At 34.6% G+C, this 24902-nt stretch overlaps 1 protein-coding gene across 8 annotated transcripts in view; it reads right to left on the bottom strand.

Annotated features, from left to right (window-relative positions):
• Nucleotides 1-619: 619 nt before the first annotated feature.
• Nucleotides 620-24902, bottom strand: part of LOC112055597 (polypyrimidine tract-binding protein 2) — a 594474-nt gene continuing 570191 nt past the window's right edge. For 6 of the 8 annotated variants that reach the window (XM_052882550.1, XM_052882551.1, XM_052882554.1 and 3 more), the window contains 8 exons: nucleotides 10319-10532; nucleotides 9230-9426; nucleotides 8717-8750; nucleotides 7464-7556; nucleotides 6426-6540; nucleotides 5529-5630; nucleotides 5370-5447; nucleotides 620-5033 (listed from right to left, as the gene is read on the bottom strand). In XM_052882550.1, coding sequence (XP_052738510.1) covers nucleotides 4901-5033; nucleotides 5370-5447; nucleotides 5529-5630; nucleotides 6426-6540; nucleotides 7464-7556; nucleotides 8717-8750; nucleotides 9230-9426; nucleotides 10319-10532 — 966 coding nt within the window. In that variant the 3' untranslated portion in view covers nucleotides 620-4900. The remainder of the gene's footprint in view (nucleotides 5034-5369; nucleotides 5448-5528; nucleotides 5631-6425; nucleotides 6541-7463; nucleotides 7557-8716; nucleotides 8751-9229; nucleotides 9427-10318; nucleotides 10533-24902) is intronic. The other 2 variants (XM_024095781.2, XM_024095800.2) reach the window with 1 other exon arrangement.

The raw sequence follows: 24902 nt of genomic DNA, 5'->3' as shown, positions 1-24902 counted from the left end.
GCGACGATTATGATTTTCCCTATTAATTGGCAGTTATACAATTCTCCTAGATCAACGTTTCAATAAGGAATGTTTCAGTTCTTTCAACAGCAGGAATAAGGGACGTGGCACGGACTAGCAGCCGACCTGAGCCATCAGGGCCGGCTAAAATATTCACATTATACCCTGTGCGTAGCATATTCCACGTGATCATTTTACAAAACCTATCATTGGCAATATTTGAGTCCCTTACCCCTTTAACATCCAACTTAACAACCTGTATTTCGCATAAATTCTCGCAAAGTACCACAGACTTTTTTATATTCAATACGTGAAGGGCTCTTGAAGATGTATTGAAACGTTTTACAGAATAGTATTGTAGTTATGTCGAGACAATTTAGATCTAAGTAGATAAGAGTAGGTATGTCTAGAGTTCAGATGTTGTACAATCGTACATAACCTCATTATATTGATCCCATTTAAAAGTGTATAAGTTTTATTTACAAATAGATCTACTAATCTGATGAAGAAAGTTATAAGAATAAAAGAAATCTTAAATCGAATTTCAATCGACTGTCGATGAAGGTAATATAAGCAAACGGAGACAGGAAAGGTGAGGAAAATAAAGAAAAAGAATCAATGATGATAATAGTTTAATTATAAAACTAAAAATAAGAATGAAATTAAACACACAAAAGGCTTAATACTAAAAAAAGAAAATACAAAGAAATTACGACACATTAAATTACACTGAAAATAAAATACAAAGTACCTACCATTGGAATATGTAACATAAATAAAACAAAAGATGAATAAAATGGTTCTGGTTATTAAGAAAATTTCTACTTAAGCCAATCGTATAGGTATATTGATATGTCGGCATTTATCCGTACAATTGAATGTAGGTAGGTACAAAATAATATGCTAAAATAATATTTAAAATGCCGTAAAGGATAAGGAATAAAGAAGCACTATAATATTGTAGGGATATATTGTGTGATATGAGCATGAGTAAAGCACATCAAGACAAAGTATAACACAGCTATCGGTTACAACACGCTGCGTCGAATCAACACGAATGGACCAATTAAATAAGATTGAAAAACAACAGCTCTCACATATTTTTCAACGCATAACTTTAACTAACAAATTGAAACAATGTTCGCTTACAATGAATAAAATTGCATATATTGCGCTTAATAAAACTCTCAAATATAATTTAACTGTAACATTTTCATCAACTTTTTAATAAATGTTAAGATTAATTCAATTACTTTTTACCTAAAATAATGTGTATTGACTTTAAATTTGGCATCTCATACTAAACACTGATTTATTTATTTTTTAATTATATTATTACGACATTATCCTAAATATTTAAAATACTTCTCTAAACACATAAACCCCTATAATAATCTATTAGTCAATACCAATATTATTGAGAAAATTTTTAGGCCACCAAACGCCACACACATTTTTGAAGGTCTCCAACTCGAGCATTCAGAGAGTTGCCTTGTCCAAAGCTTTTGAGGGTTTGATAGCACGATAAAAATAATTCCTGTTAAACAAGAGGCAGGGATGTAATAATTTTAAAAAATCATGTCCATTGTCTAAAACTAAAAGACGGTAATAATCGCTTCGGTTTACCAAGCTTGATAACGTAAAACTTAGGAAATTTTCATATACCAGAAAAACCAACCTGGACTTTCTAATGTTTTTTAAAAAATAGAAACTATAAATCTCCTGATTTTTTGGGAAAAGAAGAAACTTCATCTGCTTTTTAGAAAATATTTGGTTGAATACCGTGCTGAATACTCATGGCTCTAGAATCTCAAAACATAACAAGGGACATGGATCGAAAAGAAAAGCCAAAGAATCACTTGCCATTTTTAAACTTTCTTGCTCAACTTCATGAGAATGAAACCTGAAAGTGTAAAGTATCGGTTAAAGTTCTTTTCAAGATCTGACGATGCAGACCTTTGAATCTTTGGTACAATTTCTTTTTTTCTTTAATAAGATTCTGGCATAACCTATATTTACCAGATAATGTCCCTCGTTAAGATTAAGAATTCAATAGCTGGATTGTAAATAAAGGCAATATCTCCGAAGCCCAATGTGTGTGGTGTTCTACGCTGAGTACAGTAGATATGTAATCTTTCGTGAGTTTCAATACATGTTTGGTAATAATATTAAACCAGCGATCACTACCGACGCCATCTCGAACAGACCGCCCCCAACGCTGGCACAATCTCGTGTACCCTATAGAAAAACATCATCAAAAACGTGCAAAATATCACCACACCCTGGTCGCCTAACATTATTTAAACCAAACTACTACTTACACGTTCTTAGCGTAGATAGGTTAATTAATTTATTAATCAGAATTAATACAATCTGTATGACCAAATTTCTCTATTAACCTTACATCGTAATGACAATCTAATTTTTTTTTAGTTTAACCATCTTACTAAGCTCTATTTTTATATATTTAAACTGTACGTGATGTACACATATGATACATTCCATAATAGTGTAAATATGTTATTTTTATGATAGATTACGAGTATAAAACTGAAATCAAAATTCATTTATTTTTGTGACTAAAGATATGTTGAAAATGAACCTTACACCGAGGACAAAGGGACCTCGAAGCTTAACTTTACAGCGGATTACTTCACAAACTACTACCGTTTTAATTCCTCAAGGATGGATATATTTTAAATTTCCACCTCAAGGCCTTAATATTTCCGCCAGCGGGTAAGGGAAGATATGTATGAATTCTTTGACATTTTCCACTTAACATTATACGTCTTCTATTAAAAATTTAATTGATAATTATCATATTGCAAATAGCAACGTTTTCACTAACTCGTCATAAATCAGGTATCTGTTTCACGCATGCTTTGCCTAATCACATAGACTGGACGTGTCGCTGAACACTTAATCTGGTCCTAACCGTCAGGGCGAAGACTGCGGGCACCAACTCATTGACCAAATTTATTACAATAAATAAATAATATCTCTAAAAGCGTTACCAGAGTTTTTGAGAGAATTTTTAAAAGTTATAACGTTAATTTACTTAATCCACAAACTTAATCTCTTTTGCATTGGACTAGACGCATTTTTAATTTAATTTTAGGAAGGCAAAGATGTGTGAAAACCAATCGAGCGCTAGGTTTAGAAGGAAAACGAGCTCGCCGGAGCCGGCGTCGTATGTACACAGTGTCAGGAGAGAGCATAAAACTAAAATACTGTGGTGATAAAGCGATACAGACACCCGCACACAACATAGTGCATTTGCATCAAATCCTGAAAATATTTTACTCCATAAAACGTCCTTATTAACAGTGTGGCAACGTTATAGTAGTATTCATTATACTTATTTAAAATTATTCTAAAAAATACATTAGCGCAACATTGTCCACACTGTCGTATATGTAGGGACCGACCCTGACCGTAAACAAATAAATAATTTTATCTATAATTAATTGCTTAGTGAATATATGCACGAGCATTTACAGTATGTTGTAGCTACCATTAATATAAATTAACATCAAAATAAATGCATCATGTCACTATTATGTCACGCAACGTAACGTTTTATAGATGATATATCAACTATGATTAGTGATAGTATTCGTGATTACGCTAACTAATCGAGAAGAAACTATTATTTTTAACAATAAACAGAATATTTTTCTAAACAACGCAACAGTCACGGAAGAGTTCAGTGGAGGTTCCGGATAGTGCCGGCTATAGAAGACGACAGTTTATATCTAAATTATACTAAAATCCTCTCTACAACTAATATTGCACACACATACACATTTCTGAACGTAGCCATTCGTTAGTAAACATAATAAAATGTGTATGCGCACAAAACTATAATATAATTATATTCAAAATGCCATAATAAATTGTGCAGATTAAACTAGAGCATAAAATATATGTATAAAATATAATCTTAGAATAATAACTGCAAATTATAAGTGATAAGAAAATACTTTAACAATGTGCTCTAGTGTTGAATATTATAATTATATAAAAATACCATTTATCGTTAATAAGCCTGTTACAATAATAACCGCAAAACAACCAGACAATGTTTAACATTGCGTACATATCAAAGTTGCCAAATTGTAAATAAGTCTAGCGCAATCTAATTGCAATCTGTTTCATACAAACTGATTGATCTCAGAGTAATGATAAGGTACATTACAGCGACCCAGGACACACGTTAGATATTGTAAAAGATCTACAGGTAATTTAAAGATTTTACTCATTAATTAAAACGGTTCTATCAATCAATCAATCAACAATTATCTTATAAAAGGATATGACTGTAGTATCGATATGTACTTGATATGTGTAGTCTTCAAAAGTCTTACTTATTCGCAATCGCTAGCTTAACCTTTACTCTGAGATAGAAACCATTGCTGAAATTCACTGGAAACGATTAACGCTAAGTAATAGTAAAGTATAAAAATAATATATCGAATAATAAAAATACGGAATGAATACCACACAAAATTAATCCTCCCTAGTCGCACAGCGAAGCTATTTCATGTCAGGGTACCCTCAAACAAACTTAAAAAAGATTCAGCTGCCGTCCGAAACGATGACAAGATATCTTAATTAGGTTGTACAGTAATAGTACGTAATCTAATGAAATAGAGTTAGCACTTAATCTATACTGATCCGAGTAAGCGTAATACAGATATAATATAATTTTCAGTCGAGCGATGTTCTCGAATAGTGAGAGAGGTACTCGTGCTCGTGCGATGTACAGTCGCATCGCCGAACGATAAGGCTTGAGAGTTAGGTTACGCTGTTTGTCATCCGAAAAGGGTCCGACCTCGTTTGCGTGTAGATAGTGAACGACTGTTGTGTGATATTCCGTGGAGGTGATTGGTCGTTTTGTTTAAATACTTGATTTCGAGAAGGACACCCTGAGGTGGTTGGACTCGGAGAGCTGGTAGTTGTGCATTTTGATGAGCGCCGCCACCGCGTCGTCGATCGTCGCCAGTTGCACGAGAGCCATTTTCCGATCCTTCCTGCAAAAGCACAAATAAACATTTATTATAACATGTTTAAAATTTAATGAATCTCACGGATATATTGTAAATTGTGAGCGTCTTTTAAGGGTTCTTGATATAGTGTTTCACATTTTTTATTGCAATAAAAATCAGGTAATAATAATTCATCGATTTCTTTTTGCTTCATTTGATTTCTATTATTAGATCAGTTATGGTATAATCTATGCTTATAATAAAACTGCAACAGGTCCAATTCTGTACAATGAAGACAATTTAAAAATAGTCATTGGAGATAACTGATACTGAACCCAATATAGTTTTTTTTAATCCTTGTTAATAAATAAATGAACTCACGGGAAGAATTTGAACGCCTTGATTGTGAATCCCCGTTTGGTGAAAGCTTCTTTGATGTCATCTTCAGAGACTGTGGCTCTGAAAACAAACAGTATGTTAGACAGGTCCATTTGAGCGTATGAATGTAATGGCCGGTCTCGAAATTGGACAATAACTTACGGAATGTTGGAAAGATGTAACGTAGCGCTCGGCGGGTAAATGTTCTGGTAGTTTTTGCTGCCGGGCTTCTTGAATCTATGAAGCGGACTCTGGGAATAGTCCCTGGAATAGAGCAAAAAAGAAAATTTATTTAGCACCTCCAATAATTCTCGGGATATTGCCAATTCTACCGACAAAGGAATTCATATAGTGTATGAAAATGCAATTTATAGACATGAAAGGACATCTAGGTAGGTATGTTGTTTAAGTGATTTTATCAATCGCCATTTATTTGCAGACGCATTCTCTTAAATAGGGTAAACAGACAGATGAGGCTATGAGTTACGAGTAACATAATGTCATCTTATACTGAGATTAGTGATGTTTAGTGACGTTTCAGAACATGTTATAGGGTCGGAAAATATTAACATAGACTGCTGTCATTTGGACAACTGACTCATTAGAAGTGATTAGCTTAATTATGAGGCTTCGGGTCATGCGGTTTGTATATGAAATGTACTTCACCATATAACTTCTCTTTCTTCTGAAAAAAAGTTAGGAATTTGGTGGCATATCCGTACCTTGGAGAGGACTTTCAGCTAGGTCCCGGATATCACTATTAACTGATAGTGATCGTTACATAGTTAAACATCACATCACATCACACATTACATCCACATTGTAGTACAGTGGTGGATATAAGCTTTAAATCCCATATCTTATATGAAGGGAGGCCTGGCTCTCTAATGGCACAAATGGTGTTAATCTCTAAGTCATTCGAAAGTTCAAATCGATTGGTGAGCTGCCAACGGGTCGACATAATAGGACGTATTAAACCGCGCGATAACGCCGTGTTTGACGACCGGTCGCTACGATGGTGTTGAAAGGTATGGTAGGTAATGGTGATGAACCACATACCGAGTGAGGCCCGCGTCCGGCTGCCCCTCCTTGGGCAGCTGCACCGTCTGGTGCTTGCTGAGCATCACGCGCATCGCTTTACCGAACACGCGCAGTTTATCCATGTGAGTCATCGCTGGAAAATAATAATAGAAGTAAAGTTAGTTTATTGTGCAGGAGATTTCAGGGGCGATAGGTCGATCTATCTTTTTTAGAAAATTAGCCAATAAAAATACCGAACTAACTTGCTCATCCAGGTATTATAATTTAACAGATCATAAAAAAGCTCACTTTGGCATTCTACTCGTAATAATTCAACAATTTTATAACCTGACCAGACCAACTAGGAGTAACTAAATAGTATACTAAGACTAATCACATACAAGGTTTTTTTATAATTTTGGTCAGGTTATACTGTCGACGATAAGTAATGTAGCCTAAGTACAAATTAATTATTATGTATTTCTTTAATTCTAAATGATTCAAGCTCATAGCTTCAATCATTTTAAACGAAATAAATTAATGAAATGGATGTCAAAAGGGCACTCTAAATATACCCCATACTTTCGAAATTTAAATTTCGTATTAATAAGGCTCGCATAATTTTGTTCGAGTACTATCTACATTTAAAGATATGTGTCTTACAAAGATCTTGCCACAAAGGGGGATAATTTGCTGAATTGCTTTATCCTCAAAAATTCAAGAGGTTTGGGCTTTTAACCAAAGTCAATGACACAGCTATTAATTCTTAGATATTGAATACTTGAAACTCAATGTAGATATTAGAACAATATCTCGCTTTTTTATAGTGGATGCTGAGGCCTATATATTATGCCCATAAACACTTAGATACCTCATGTTTAACGGAAATGAATAATTCATTTTTTATAGTAATAACCATAGGATAAGCGAGTTATTCAGATTTACCACTTCACGCAATATGAAATGTAAGCAGTAGAAAACACTACATCCCTATAATGTAAACAAAAATAATATTTCAGCGAATGTGAGTCTAATGTGATCGCACATAAGGTTGAAAGTAATGTAAACAGTAAATACCTAGGTGAGCCTGGTGCGGCTCTGCCATCTGAATTAGGGCTGAATCCTTTTTATTGTAGAGGATCTTCACTCGCTGCACGTCACCGTACACGCCTACATAATAAAAATGTGTTACAAACTGAACAATGTATTTCCTGTTGTATTTCAGTAATATGATTTATTTCATAAGTGCTAACATGCGACTAGTGAAGAAATATATAGACAAAATTTCGTTCAACAGCGTCGGAGTTACCCCAATCCCATCTCTTTCGTACCAACGCAATGAAAGAGATAGCGGTATTTTCAATTGGTTGAATTTTGTCTACTTCTCTTCACGAGATTATCTCGTTGGTCGCACGTTAGCGCCACAGGACGGCAACCTCAACTCTGCATTTTTGCTATTGCACCAAAATTCACTAGATTGGTTGATCAAAAAATTAGATATGGTGACAATTCTAGTTTCCCCCAAAAAAGTTGTATTATGAAAACTTGAATACTTTACTACTAGAAACTTGATGATAAAAGCAAAGTTGAGACAGCCACATTAAAATCTAAGGGCACCTACAACTAAGCTAAGCTACTACATTAACACAGGTTTATTCCAACGGGTACATGAGGAATATTTTAGTTGGTCGAATTAGTTCATAATCGAACAGTATAATGTGAAACTGGATAGATAGAAAATGATACAAGAGGAAAATAATTCCAAAGCTCTATATTCTATATTGGTCACGAATAAGCTTTCGATTAATACTGTAGCGGTTATCAGCGTCGGCACTTTTAGGCCATTTGTATGAAGCAAATATGCTACAAAAAAGATTTTGAATATCGACACAAGTTAATAGAAATATAAGAAGGATATCTTTATTAATAACAACATTATTTTGTAGCTCGCCTAATTAGCAAACACCAACAATATGGCAATGTATTGTTGTTGATTATTATTTTGTATTAAACACGTTATCCACTGTTGTTGAACACTGTAGAAGTGAAATAGAATAAACCATGACACAAAATACAATACGGGGTAGGTACATACACTAACCTAGCTACATCTAAGATGTCTGAAACACAAATTGTCAAGTTAATAAAGCGTTTAGAATGACCTTAGAATGGATAGTGTTAACAAGCGAAGATTCGACAAAAAGTCATCGGATGCTGTTATCAGTAAAGAAGTTGAGAGTGTTAGCTGACAATTTGTCTTCCAGGCAGACAGGGCTCGGGAGCAATATTAATGTTTTAATATAAAATACGGAATGTTTGTGCACACGTACCGAAAAGGGTAAAGAGAGCGTCAGGCGTGACCATCTAAAACAATAGGAAAGAGAAAAGAGATAGTATTATAAATAGTCGTAAAAGATATCTGACTTCATGTCTATAAATAAATTAGCAACTTATTTTTAAGGAGTTTTAAGTAGAGTATATAAATGAATAGCCTGTAACGACTGTATTAGTTTGGATCAATTAGTCGTTCGGTGGATTTTATACCCATATTATTAAATGAATCGTGGAGACGTTACCGGCTATTGTGTTAGCATAATGCAATAATTTGCCAATAAACATTAAACTACCAAATCGAATTGAAAGATTGTAAAATAATTTCTCTACGTTTTGTGCCTACCAGATTTACGAGTGATAGGTACCGTCAACTCATTTACAAAAGTTATCTAAGGATGAATCGTTTTTTTACAATGTAAAAAGCATTCAACATCATTTGGTTTTGTGTTGATTTGAATCTCTACTTCAAATTTTTAGTTTTGCAATCTACATGGAAGTAGAATACCTACCTCTTCATTGAGATTGGAGACGAGGAGCACAGTAGCCAGAGGCAGCGGTGGTGCAGTCAAGGCACGGAGGGCCGGCGACGCGGGTGTCAGGGTGAGGGCTCCGAAGGCCGGGAGCCCCACTCCCCCCACTCCGACGCCGTACGGCGAGGCCAAGCCTGATCCCAGGCCTAAGAACGGTGGCGCCAAAACTCCGCCACCTACGTCAAAGTTGTGCCGTTAACGTCAACCTTGGCAATCTATCTTCATTCCGGAAAGTTTAAGATCTCATATCTAAGGACGTAATAAATTAGTATGACACACACGGAGCCATTAATCTAATTATATCTTAGCAAAGTGTTTTAAAACTCCATTTTGTAATTATCTTATTTTATATTTGCAAAAATAAAAAAATCTATCTACAGTGAGAGAGCAAGAGCCTGTGAAGGAAACCCACACCAAACACGCTACACATATCCGCTTTTTGTGAGGACCCCAAAATATACAGCAATAGTATAACAAAAGCAACAAATAGGCTTTACAGGAGTAATCCTCATATATTACAACCCTCTACGGTGCAATAGGGATTTATGATAAGTTATTAGTCACTGTGGAAACATTTAGAATTGATTATGAATAATAAACAAGACAAGAGGGGTAAAATAGTAGGCATGCGTGCTTGTTTAACTTATAAAATACTTTTATTTTCATTTTTCATGAAATATAATGTGTAATATATTGTATTAAAGGTTAGTAGACGTTGTTTATCAATTTAAATTACTATTTCGTACTACAAATTGAAGACTTTGTATCCACCGAGGGCATTTATGCTTTTAAAATTTAACGTTTTTGCGAAGATTCACGTCCGAACTATTACTAACTGTTGAACTTTCATAATTGTTTTCAGTTTTTTTAAGTTTTAAGTTATGTCTAAATTTAGTATTTTAATGTGTTGTTACCAAATTTAAACAAGCATGCATAATTTCAAAATTCTACGTTTAGGAGAAGTAGTTTTATCTTCCAAGTTTTGACCCATTCATACGCAAATAAAAGGTTAGGTGTATCGAAGGTCAGTGTGAAAAGCGTCCAGGTGTCGGGTAGTATAAGACTAACTCATCCTGGATGCGAGGGCCAAGGCGAGGCGGGCCCGCAGAGGCATCAACTCACTGGTCAACAGTTGGTGCGCGTCTCCGTCGCCAGAGGGCAGCGTGGGGTTGGTGTAGTCGCGCGACTTGTCGTTGTTGTACTTCACGTTGAGACAAGTCATCTTGGAGTAGTCAATGCGCAGTGTGCAGCATCCGTTGTAGATGTTTTGCCCGTCCAGAGCCTGTTAACAAAGAAACAAGTGTGTTAGTGTGTGTCAGTCGTGATCGTGTGTTGGTCGCAATGTACATCGCGACGATCAGTTTTATCTGCTGTCAAACCGTTAGCTCTGCAGGCATGTGAGCTTACTTGATCGTCAGTGGATCACATTAGATCCAACGCATGGCTTAAGATTATCTTTATTTAGTTAGATACATATTAATATTATAAAGTGCAGTGCAGTTCAATTGATGCTTAGTATTGGGACCGTTGTAACTTTAATTTTAAGTTTTCAACTATTAATTATCACCATTATCTGATAATATTATTACATGACGTTTCAAAAGTGCTTGTATAAACTAAACCTAATTGAAAAAAATAATTTTGAGTTTATTTTAACTTTACAGAAAAATTTTAGGAAAATATTTTTTTATATTGATTAATCTATTAATATGTCCTACTACAACTCTGATAGATATTGTTAGATACAGGAAAATTTACGTTGTAAACGATTATACCCACTTACTAAAAAAAATAATTAGTTTAGGAACGTACTATAAATTTATCTGCCTTACGCGGACCTAGTCCCTTTTCATTCATGATTGTTTACATAGGCGTATATAGCCTAGAATGGTCCAATGCCCACTCTAAAATTCTGGCCTACCGATTTAAAATATTATGATGGACGCCAAAATACGAAATATACAAAGAAAAATCAATAAAATCTGTCGAGCAGTTTCAGAGGCCAGCGTCCACAAACATTGTAAACGCCATTTCTATAATGAGTGTGGAATCTGTTCAGCGTGGGGTCTTAAGGTGGGCCTGTGCCCACCCTAGGAAATAATCCTAGATACGCCAATGATTGTTATGTTAGACTTCCAAACTATGTAACAATAATTATTAAAACTATATAAAAAGTTAAAGGGAAATGGAAGGCAAAGTTTAATAATAGCGCTCGACATAAAATTTCAGTGTTAATAAAATACAAAGGATGCTGAAGGAGAAAAAATATGACGGTGTCAAAATGGTTACTTCCCTGCGCTTGCTAGTTGCTACCGAGTAGCTAGCAGCTACCTATTTGTTTGTGGCCGACGCCTGTGGGTGCCTGATAACAGCGCATCGCGATAGAAAAGAGAATTAATTAAAATGCAACAGCACTCAACCCGAGTCCCGAACGAACGATATGCTTGCCTTGTAGCGACGCAATGCGAACAATATGAAGTCTGCAGGTGCCTAATTTTGTAATTCTGAAATTTTAGTTCAGTGATATGGACATTCGAGTCCTAAGGTGTTGGTATGGCGACCACGCACCGGAAGGCGCATTAGTCGACCCCTCACCAGGTGGACTGACAACATCGTGACATGACAAAACCGCGGTGTTTGGAAGTCCCTACAAAAAGCAGTGGACGTCAATTGATGATGATATGAACAGTAATTCTTCACAAGTCAACCAATGCCAAATAATATTGGCTTCTCACTGGCCTATTGGCCTATCACCATCCTCATAGTAGGTACGCATATCCAAGTATTTTGAACAAATGTCACTTTTCAATATGCAGCCTATAAAATCAGCGTCTAACTAGGTATTTAAATACCTAAGCTATACTACACATCCTCGCGACTGTGATGATGTGAGATTGTGTTTCACTACATTTCCTGAATTATGCAAAGATTATTTTTTATAAACGTATTACGTACCCTTAGGTTATGTTTGGATCGGTACGCCTGGTACAACTTTTAAAAGACTAACTGTAACTGTTTGTTTTGTTTTACGTCCAAACCACTAAACCGATTTTTATGTATTTTAATACAAAGTTTGGAGAAGCATTTTGACTTTAGATCTTATAATATCTTCTGTCTGTCTTAGACTGATACATTTAAAAAGGAATCCTTTATAAAATATGTATTAAGTAGTTTTGTAGATTAGACATCTACATTAACTATTCCTTTTACATTGTGTTTATGAATCTTTATTTGAAGAAACAAACTTGAATGTAGCGGTCTCCTACGTGTTCTGATGTAGTACGTATCCTGCGGCAACTACATTATATCTTATTCAACATGATAAAATCAATTGCTTTTACAGGTAAGCAACCAGTACCCAGAGGATCTCCCACTATCTAATTTAGAAAAGATAAATGTTACTACGGGGATTAGATACTTGGGGTACTCGAGACGTGTTTGCTTGCCGCAAATAGACTTTAATTTTTAACTGTTTATCCCTCCTTGGCGTTTCTTTTGTACGCTACAGTGTTCGTTCGTGTATTTCATTCCAACAATTGCGCCCGTGGCTATTCCTCTCGAAACAGTTTCATTAATACCGTCAACTCGCTGATGCCCGCGGCGCCGCCCCTACCGCGGACCTTGTTATTATTAATTCAACCACTTAAAGTCACCGTTTTCTTTTTAAAAGGAAAACCATGAGAAACTCTCCGTGAATTAAATGGAAAATTCTGAACTAATTAAGTGAAATTTAACATGAAGCGGAAAATAGGTATCAAAGTAATAAATGTTTCATATTTCAATTATGCGGATAAAAGCAACTTCGTATTAACAATTTATACATGGGCAAATTAGCCGAGCCTCCTTCCATATTTTCCCGTTTAATTTAGAAGATAGCGACCTACCCGTATAGGTATAGCGTACTAAAAACAATCGATCGTTAGGAAAAGCGCTCTTAAACCGTTGATTAAACCACGCTCGTACTTCCCATAAATGAAGTAACATTTGAATACCTTTTTACAATCCAATAAAAAATTTCAGAGACGCAATGAATAAGTAAGAGTTCAATGTCGAAAAGCTGGAATATTGGCTGTAGATTTAATAAATTTCTGCTCTATATGCAAATGCGAACCCCTGATGTGTAGACGTGAATAGATTGGCTCGTTTATAGCTCAACTTATATGGTAATGCGAAAAGCACGTAAGAAAGCGTGAAGAAGAGATCGCTTCGATACGTAATTAGTTTTGTAGACCGTCACGCCTCAATTTGATTTTCGCGAAATCGAATTTTTGCGGAGTGCGTAATCGACGGAGAACGTGCCTATACGAGTACTTCAATATATAAATTACACTACAAATGTCCAACGAGCTTAATATTAATAGGCACAAATTGTAAATCAAAATTACTTGCTTAGATTTAGTAAATAATACACTGGATGTACCAAACTTTAAATTAAAATTAAAATTTATACGATTAAGTAATATGCATCGAATATTATATGATGTTTTGTCAATTGAATTGTTTAAAAAACTTCACTACATGGTCATAATTTAAAATATATAAATTTATAAATAAGTAATATGTTAATCAGTAAATTTAGTCATAATTTATTTGTATCGTTTTAAATTTCCAAAGTTAATATTACCTTCAATAAAAATAATTAAACAATGAATTACCTACCAATTTAAACCAGTAATAAAATAAGCACACCTAGTTAAAAATGATTAATTATGCAAAATAATATGCACGTAGGTAGGAAAAAGGGGGATAAAGCATCACATCTAAGTCAACATTTTTGCTCCGGGATTTAAAAAGAGCTTTATTATAAATTATGAATAAATTAGCGTCACGGGTGGGTAAAGTCATTTAATGTTCAATGATTAATTACGTTGAAGGTTATTAAACTAAAGAGTGGCGGGTTAAACTAACGATAAGGAATAAAGACGTATTATAATATAGAATAGGGAAACTTTCACAAAGTCGCTTGCGTATAATACAAGCTATGAAAATCGCTCAGCTGTTAGCAAAAATGGTGATAAATTACAACGCTTAGACAATGTTTATTTACTACAGTTATTTTTAATTATGTATTTCGAATGTTTTGTAATCTTGAAAAACTGGGTATCTATACTAATATATAAAGCTGAAGAGTTTGTTTGTTTGTTTGTTTGTTTGATTGAACGCGCTAATCTCAGGAACTACTGGTCCGATTTGAAAAATTCTTTCATTGTTAGATAGCCCATTTATCGAGGAAGGCTATAAGCTATATATTATCCCCGTTTTCTTATGGGAACGGGAACCGCGCGGGTAAAACCGCGCGGCGTCAGCTAGTAGGTAATAAGTAGGGGTAGGTTAGTCAGTCATATTTTGTATACATATAAAATATGACTGACAAAGGATATATCATTATAAATTAAATCTATAAAGTTGTATATAGTGAAGCAGATAAGCGCTAGTGTTTATGGCAATCTGGAAAATTTAATATGGAGAAAATGGCTATGGCAATTCAATAACATATATATGGCCGGTGATACGTAACAATACAGGGTGCTCGGGAGTATTTCCCATAACTCTGGGATTATATTCTTTACCGAAAAGTAATTAAAAATATTCAAGGAACATGTATTCTAAAATTAATATTTTTGGGGTAAATAATATTTCTTTTGTAAATAGATCTTAAAATGTGTCTCATAAACTCATCCTTATATTTTCATTTTAATTATGACGTAGCCAAGTTTTACACATTTTAAAATACAATGATAGATAAAGCCGTGTTTTACATAGATATTTGAATTATTTTGTATGAAAATGTAATGTTTTTTTATTCGGCTCAGTTTCGACACGCTAGTGACATATCTAATAGCATAAAATCTCTGCTTAGGTGTATTAAAAATAGATAACCTATTCTCAGCACTATCTACATACATACCTTGATGTTTTATGTGTATGTACCATACATATAAAAATCCACCAACACCAAGTCTTAATTTTTAACTATTGGAATAAATCTTAATTACAACAATAATTATATCCCTAATATTTACATCCATCTGCACGCGAGTGCTGAAATAATTATTTTTTCGCTTTGACGAAATTGTGCCGTACCTCGAAGTACTACGATGAGCCAAACGATACTTCATATGCCGTAATTTGCATACATTTTAACTTACTCCATCGTGGAACTAATGAACGCGACGCCTTCAGCGACATGTACTTACACACATACAGTGGAACCATTTTAATAAGTTACAACGATGTACTCGTAAGGCACCTGTGTATGTGTAGTGTAATTTTGTTTGGATGTTTGTTAAAGCAACGCTGTAAACTCCGAAATATAATATGACTCAGATAAATGAGGAATATATTGGTGTTCTATTTAATTAAAATATTATTTACAACATTTGTTCTTCATCCTAAATTACAGCCACACTTAACTTTTTTCTGTAAATTATTATTTGTGTTTAAGAACGATTACAGGTGATAGTAACATTAATTATTTATGTTATTGTGGACGGGAGGTATCAGTGTTCGTATAAGTAAGAGGGTATTTGATGACTTAAGCTCAGTTGTTTGTCAGGTAGCGTAGACACCGTCACGCTGCCAGGTTACACTGTAATTATTGATAATGTTTTGTATTGTAATTATTGTTTATTATAAATTGTTAAGTGTGAGCAAGGAGAACATGTCGGGCAGGAAAGGTTTATTCATTCTGAAAGGATTCTTTAAATCTACGCCCAAGGTCACAAGTCCTGGGACTTGCTCGAGGTGCTTTCTAGTCCACAAATATGCCATGTACTTGTACTTGACAAGTACTTACACACATACAGTGTTACGATTGTGGGGTCGACCAACACTGCGCTTGCTAGTGCGGTTTCGCCATTCTAGCACTTAAGGTTATCTTAATCTATACTTATTATTATAAAAAGGAAAGATTTGATTGTTTGTTTGTTTGCATTGAATAGTCTCTGTAACTACTGGACCGACATGAAAAATTCTTTCACCAATGCAAATATACATTATCAGGGAGTGATATTAGATTATTTTATACCCGCATTTTCAAGGGAATGGGAACGACGCGGGTGAAACTGTTGAGTGGTGCTAGTAACAAATTAACTTACAAAAGAAAAGTATCGTAAACTAGACACATACCTACTCGTACTAGTACCTAAAGCTTGTAACGAATTCATAGTGACAAAGGCTATCTACCGCTATAGGTACGTAATCCATGCATACATCACAGGAACCGATATTTGTTGTTTTAATTCTACTGTTACAAAAACCTTGACCAGTTCAAACAATTCTATCCTCATTGAATTTTATCGCACCGTTTCGTTACACAGCTCGATTTTGAAGGAATTTACAAATTCATTAATATTGCATCAAAATTCAATCCTATTTATTTTGTTTGAATATTACCTATAGTAAATTTTTACTATATCAATTATTCTTAGATTCGATTTCAAAAGATTCAATGATTTTAAAATTAACTATGTACCTACATAAATTAAACTGTCGCTTTAAATTACACAAGGTGTATGAATATCTAAACATTTTCAGATTTACTTTTTGATTTTGAGTTTGAAGGATAAGTAATACTCCAGGATAAGTGTCATGATCACAAATTGTTTCATGATTAAAATAATTGATTTAATGAGATATTTTTGAAATAACATTAACATTATCTTTCCTTAAACAGTAGCCTTTTAATAGACATTCGGTACTTTTAGCTACTTAGTACTTACTTATCTTAACCTCAGGTCGTTGGAAAAACAAACCCCGACGGACTTGGGTTTTCTATTACGATGTACGAAATCCGAAAAATGGCAGAGAAGAATGGCTGCGGCTTTATTTACGCAAGCAATTAACAGGCCTTTACGGAAATTAATCGGGCGGACTTAACTTTAGATATTTCTCAACGGGGTAAATAAGACTAAAAACGGCGACAAGGCCGTCAGAGCAGCGAGACAGAATCATTGTAAGACGTAACAAGTGTCCTCCGTATCTCTTAATCACGTCCCCGGTAATTGTTTTATCTTTAGCTCGTTAGAACTCGTTTAAGCAAAGCCGTCTTAGAGAAGGATTAAATGCGGTCCGCCCTAATCCACCCCCTGTTGCTAATTCTGGCGGTTTTTCCACGGAGACCAGATAAACGTTTTTGTTGAGGTCCCAAGCTCGGAACGTTTAATATTTATAAGAGCCAACATCGCTCAGATTGCTTCTGTTCCCGGTGCAAGGATTACGTCAACGATAGAATGCATTCGGGGCTTTTGTTCGGCGGAAAATGTTCAAGACTTATTTATTGCTCGTTTTAAAATACTCTTAATAGATTTACTTTGTTCCTGCCTAGAGCAACTAACTCTTAATGAATTTAACGAGCTCGCAATAGAGTCGCTTAAATTGCTCAGTTTGCTTCTGTTGTCGATAAAGAGGTTTTAAACGACTTCAAAATAGAAGGAGGCTTTAAATACGTCGAAACTTTATTAAAAAAAGAAGTGTGTGTGTACTTCCAAGTGGTCCCATGGTCAGTATGTTATGATGGAAAATGAAACGAGGGAACTCTTCAAATTTATTAGTGCATTTTGAAGTCGGTATTTTTTTGTAAAAAAATAAATTATATAATCATTCATTTTAGATTAACTTAAGGAAATGGATTGTAAGAATACTTAAGATTCTTAAGTATTTTAACGTTTCCTATAAAAGAGCTCCATAACCCTGTAGATAAACAGAGGAACATGTCCTACAATGCGCCGCCTTGTCTTTCAACCTGAGGTTTAGGTGTTAAGCCTCAACTGCCTGTTTCACTGGCAACAATACCGCAACGCGAACAAAGCGACACTGTTTGTAAGCAGATATAAGCAGACGACAGTCTCAAAGAACTAGACACTTCTATCTTTAGAAGTATTTAAAAATAAAATATTAAAAACCTTCGAACACAAATTTTAATACAATTTACAGAAAAAAAAAACTGTAAACTTAATCGGTTAGAATAAGAAACCAATGCTTCGCAGGATATGCTTGGAATACATCATGCGTTTTCCTTTGCGCGACGGAAAAATAATATGTTTATTTTTTATCGATAATTTTTATTGAATTTAAATTATCTTCATATTAAACTCTTAAACTCTTCATACTTTTACCATGTTTATGTTATTGATTCATTCTCGTATTATACAACATTAAAAGAAAATATGTAATTGTAAGTAGAGGCAAGGGTAATTTATTTTTTCTTATAGGTACATACAAGAAACAACTTTAAAATAAAATTAGTAGCAAATTTACCGTTAGTAGTCCGGAGGATAATTGATTAGGTATATTGGGCGTGAACAAATCCTGGTACGGGACCGCCAGACCCCAAATTTACCCAACACAAACCTTACTGGGTACTCAGTGTTTTAACCATAAAACAAACGACCACTAGTTAATTACATATTTAAGGACCATCTGCTTTACAACGTATCTCCGATTTTTAGAACAAAATCAAATGAAACTATAATGTGGTATGAATTTTACGTAAGCTTGTACCTACTAGATAATGTAAAAAGTTCCTACTATTCTAAATTTTCCGAGAAATCGAATTAAGGACCACTTGATTATAAATTACTCAAGTCATTCCCAACTATGGTGTAAAATTAGTCTGGGATTTGGCTTTAAATGGAATGATTTCAAAAATCACTTTCTCATTATCAGCTTAATGGTCCAATTAGCCCGCCCGCGCCCGCGACTTCGTCCGCCCTTAGACCCATTCTTAGTGGATAAACTACCAACCAGCCAAATTTCAGCTTTGTACATGAAGCGGTTTTCGAGATATGATTATGATTATGATTATGATAAGATACTGACAGAGGAGAGGCGATTTGGAGCTTAGACCCATCACACCACTTTGGTGAGGGCAGGTGGTGATAATGTTTCACTCTGTCTGTTTTAATATTGTCAGATGTTCACGATAACGACCGGAACCACGCACAGTTTAAGTGTAAAAAAATTAGAAAACAAAAACAAAATTCATTTATTTCAAGTAGGCTCAGTTTACAAGCACTTTTGAGACGTCAGTTGACTATTTGTAAAGATTCTACCACTGGTTCGGAAGACAGGTTCTGCTAAGAAGAAACCGGCAAGAAACTAAACAATTGCTCTTTTAAAAAAAATCATACAATATTATAATTTACAATTGATTGACAGCATTACAATGTGTGAAGGTGGAATCTGATCCAACAGCCTTCAAGCATCTTTATCATTAAGGAACTCATCAATGGTGTAGTAACCTCGACTAAGTAAAAGTTTTTAACACATCGCTTAAAGCTATGCATTGCATGTGCTTCATGTTCTGTGTCCAGAACCGTCAGCTTAGCGTGCTTTCCAAGGAACGGGAGTGTAAAACCAATTTCCCAACTCCGGAATATTACTGAGAATTTCTTAGAAAAAAAGGAAAACATAATATTCCACAGCCCTGTATCTATGTAACGAAGCTAAGCACTGAACCAAAGAAGAAGTTAATAAACAATCATTTATCATATAAAAAATTCTTCTCAAGAGTCACCCTTGAAAATAAATACTTAAGTTTGGAGCGTACAAAATAATTGATTGTATTAGGCGGGTAAGCACTCGCTCGATTAGCCGCGGATAGAGACCACTTACCGGAACACCGGTCTCCGAGTTTGTACGAAATAAATACCTATTGGCCAAAGAGTTTTACTTCTAAAATAAAGGAAAAAATAACAAACCATTGTCTAGATTTAAAATAATAAACATTATAGGGTTCATAACGTTCTCTACACAGGAATGTTCGGAAATTTATTTTAATAATCGTGTCTTAAAAAAGGAGATGAAACTTGAGTGCTTTTATCTATTAAATAAAACGAGGTTTATTACGATTATAATAATGAGTGATATGATGTCTTTTGTTATTCTCTAGTACTTATTTTAATACCCCAAAGCCTGAAGTCAAAAGTGTTTAATGAGTGTCTTACCTGTGATGACGTATGGATGACACTGACGATTGGCCTTATCCACAAATTCAAAGTCTCTTCAGCGAGCTATGGAGAGGGCTATGTTAGGAGTCTTTCTAAAGGATAAAATCCGGAATGAAGAAATCCGTAGGAGAACTAAATTAATCGACGTAGCCCAAAGGATTAGCAAACTGAAGTGGCAGTGGGCGGGCCATATCTGTCGCAGAACAGATGGCCGTTGGGGCAGACGTGTTCTGGAGTGGAGACCACGTACCAGTAAGCGCAGTGTAGGACGCCCTCCAGCCAGATGGTCCGACGACAACAAGAAGGTAGTGGGAAGTGGCTGGATGAGGAAGACGGAGGATCGTGTGTGGTGACGCGCTCTGATAACTTTTGCGTCGTTTAGCTAATCAACTAAATAAATAACTATAATAATGTTAAAAAAATGAACATAATTATTATGGGTATGTATATTGTAAATACTCTATACGAGTATATGGCCATCCAATCTGTTTATCTTTTAATTGAATGAACGGAGGTCATTCAAAATTTCAATAAACGGAAATGAGATTGCGCCGTGACGTATTTATTATAATACGAATTTTCCGTATAATTCCCGGTAATAATATGGAATTCAATATTAATTTCGATACCCACTCCCTTTTACATAACATTGTTATATAACATAGAGGGCATAAAATGTTTTCTTTTTCATAAATATTTGTATTTTACCTAATTATTACCTAAACTAAATGATAATTTAAGAAAGATCTTTTGTCCTTATAATTTACTTACAATTTCACCGTACCCATACACATAAACACCATAACCTTCTGATCGAAATATGTCATTACCACTATGGGGGTAAAACGAAGGACGGACAGACGTTTTCTTTTCTAAATAACTCAACAAAGAGTGTTAATTTTGTTTATACTTGGATGGTATGGGCACGTAGAGAGGATGAATTTAAGGAGACTAACAAAAGGAATTTATAAGGCGGGTAAACGAAAATATTGGAAAGAGAAGGTCAAGGCGAACGTTCCTGGACCAAATTCAGGGCATTTTCGTTCTTAAAGTTCTTCGTAGCAAAGATCGTAGCAGTCGTGAATCTACTACGACCTTTGCTTGACGTGGTCTTTGCCTACCCCTTTGGGAACGAGCCGTGATCAATTGATATTAATTATCACGAAGCTTTGTATGTATGTCCATGTTGGACTAACCATTGAACATAGAATAAAAAATTATTATTATTTACCCTACATACATACCATACATATTTTGTAAGTCTATTTCGTAGTTTTATGTATGTACCAAAAATAAATAATAAGAATAAACATGAAAAGTGATTGAGGAGGATTTTAAGAAATTAAATATCAAGTGTCACGTGTAACATAATGGTGAATGAAAAACATCGTGAGGAAACCGGCATACCAAAGAATTTTCTTAATTCTCTGCGTATGTGAAGTCTGCCAATCCGCATTGGGCCAGCGTGGTGGACTATTGGCCTAACCCCTCTCATTCTGAGAGGAGACTCGAGCTCAGCAGTGAGCCGAATATTGGTTGATAATGATGAAATAATGATGATTGAGGAGGTCAAGACCCACAAAGGATTGTAGCGCTGAATTACTAAGAAGAAAGTGATGTGTATGTATGTTGATATAACATAATTATTATTATCTTGCTTCAACAATAAAATAAATAAAATTTCAACAATAAAAGGTGCTCGCAATTGTAATTGTAGTCAGGTAAAAAAATATTAAAATTCGTCACCTGGATTATGGCAGGTTTTACGTGACACCCTGTCAGGTTCCATTGCAAACTGTTACCATTCCATTAGACAATGTAATTAATACCCACCAGCGAACCTAATTGTGGCTGACAAATAGACAACGGACCCCGTCATTGCTCAAAAACCGCTCCTTAATAAATACACTCGCGCCACCCCCTACACAGTAACCCAATATTAGCGATTAGTACCGCAGTTGTTGAACTATATTGTGACATTATGAATAATGAAACCGACAACTTTTGTTACCGAAAGCGTGAATTGGCATTGTCTATGGACTGGTATTGTTCACGACATAATGGTATTGTTTTACCTGCAATGCTTGTAAACGCGGTGTTATTTGAAGTACACCATATATTATTCAGACGCGCTGTTGGCGGGACGTTAAAAATGTAATGGTGGACGCAGGGGCAGAATTATTGGTTTGCGGTAGCATTCAAGTTCATTGTGCGCATATAATATTGACTGCGTCGTTGAGCTAGTTGTTAACTTCTCATAATAGTCCACAAGTTCAAGGATCTATCGTGTAATTTTTAGTTACTGTCCGAAGATCCGCAGTTTTAGATTGAAGTTGCTTGGTGGGCTTTAAAGGAGATGTCCCAAAATGGACATTTATTATTTATAATTTATAAGCAGGTCGATGGTATTTTTTACAGATACAAGATACGAATTGCTGTTTAGAAAATAATTTTCAGAATTTTTGGAACCCGCATTAAATAGATAATTTTGTTTTTCGTTTCACACCCTTGTCTACAAATTAAACATAAACAATACAGTCAAAGTGTCCAAAACAGTCAATAAGACACAAATAAGTAGAATTGAATTCATATCCGGTGTAAACTGACACTGTCATGTCATAAAATGTTAATATTTTATAATATTACATAAGGTTTAAAATACCTTTTTTTAATTTTATTTTAGTTTATAATACGCTGCTCAGACTTTGCGTTTAACATATTATGTTACTTAAAGTTATATTGATATCTTATAATACTTATGAAATATCGAATCGTTTAGGAGCCTTCTTACAGCTAGGCCACATGAAACAACGTAATCCCTTTCTGGATTCCCTTTCCCGATGTTTATCAATGTGTCGCAAATGCACCGTGTGTACGCAGCCTTAGAATTTCAGTCCGACAACAAAAACGTGTGTGCCAAGTACGACCACTGTGGCAAGAGCAAGAGCGGGCGATTAAGAACAAAGATTACGTGGAGCAAAGCGGTGAACACTAACAAAACAACCGTTAAACAATGTTTGACACGTAACGAGGCGATGCAGAGTGCAGCTTGAACGCTGTTGACACAACTCGGAGGTATCTAAACAGGGGTGGGCGACGGGACATGCAATTTTAAGCGAGACTGATCTTCGCTTTCATCAATAGAGTATTACCAAACTTGACAGACAGCTCTCAAAATATTAAAAGCTTTACAACGTTTGGTTCTTGAAATCAATTGCCGTTTGAGTGGCTGATGATATACGAAGCAGATCCACAGCTATAAGAAGATATATATATATATATATATATATATATATATATATATATATATATATATTTATATTTCCACCATGTTTGCATTATTGTAATTATTTTTTGTATTTAGTTTTAGGGTAGGTTTATACTAGTCTAGCGGACGCCCGCGACTTCGTCCGCTCTAAGACCTCGTTAATCCGACCCTTTTTCCAAATCCTTTCTAATTGGATACCTACCCATTATAAACTACTTCCCTGCCAAATTTCATTTCTGTACGTCCAGCGGTTTTAAAATTTCGTGATGAATGACTTTTCGCATTTATATAATATTTTATTTATTTAGCAACTATATATACAAATAGTAATAAAACTACCTACTTGAATTGACCACCTAAGTCTAATATATTAACTAAATATTAATAAAAATATGTATTAGATTTTGATTTAAATCACCGTTCTACATTATTTACAAGCGACTTACAAATTTATAAACAAACAATGTCAAAGTCAAATTAAAAATTAAAAACAAATTCCGAAAAAAGTAAACATTTATTTTGATGCCATGCCAAGAAACAAGTGTTGTAAAGTGCCAACGACCGTTGCACATGGAGTCCCAATGGACCTTGGAATCGTAAGGGCTACAGAGGCAATCTCACTCTAGACCACAGAATAAAGAATGATACATAATGAGTGTATATATAATGAGTCATTAATAAAAAAAACAAACGTCATGCGTCTCCTTGACATCCGCATATGCACTTCTTTCATAATTTGTATTTCAAGATTTAACATTAAGTAACAACAATTACATAAATTGATATCATAACAGACTAATAAATAATACTTATTAATTATTATCTATAAAAAAATACTCCGTCTTATATTTTTTTTGTTTTTGTGAACAAAACAACCGTTAAGTGGCTGCATCCCTGCCGTGTTCCGTACGCTCTATCTGCCTATTATTCTTTAACCTGTGCTCTAGACATACAGAAATGAATAAGATTTGATTACTAAATGCTGAGATGAGAAACCGACTGGATTTTAATGGTGTCTGAGCACTGCAGGGCCGGCGAAGCGTGAATCGTAGCGAGCTACAAGTAGCTTTATTATCGTTAAGCATAGTGCTTGAATAAGACCAGTCTTGCTTACTAATAAACTCGTTAACGCTAATATATATTATGACAGTGTTATTTAAAACGTTCATGTTTTTTTTTTAATTAACCTTTTTATAATTGTAACAATTTATGATTGCTATTCCATAACTATATTGCTATAACTCTTTATTTTTTAAAACCGAGCATAATATATACAGTTATATATTTTTTAGTTGTATTATAATATCTAATCCTTTTAACACAGATGAAAATCGCTTAAAACATAAATGAAAATAAAAAACCAAAAACTAGTAATTGTGAAATGTTAGAGGTATGCATATATTTAAATATCTTATTTAGAAGCACTAAGCTTTTG

Source organism: Bicyclus anynana, chromosome 7 (assembly GCF_947172395.1).
Source record: "Bicyclus anynana chromosome 7, ilBicAnyn1.1, whole genome shotgun sequence".
Classification (NCBI taxonomy): Eukaryota; Metazoa; Arthropoda; class Insecta; order Lepidoptera; family Nymphalidae; genus Bicyclus; species Bicyclus anynana.
The sequence above is the reverse complement of the archived record's forward strand: the minus strand, read 5'-3'. Positions and strand labels throughout refer to the sequence as shown.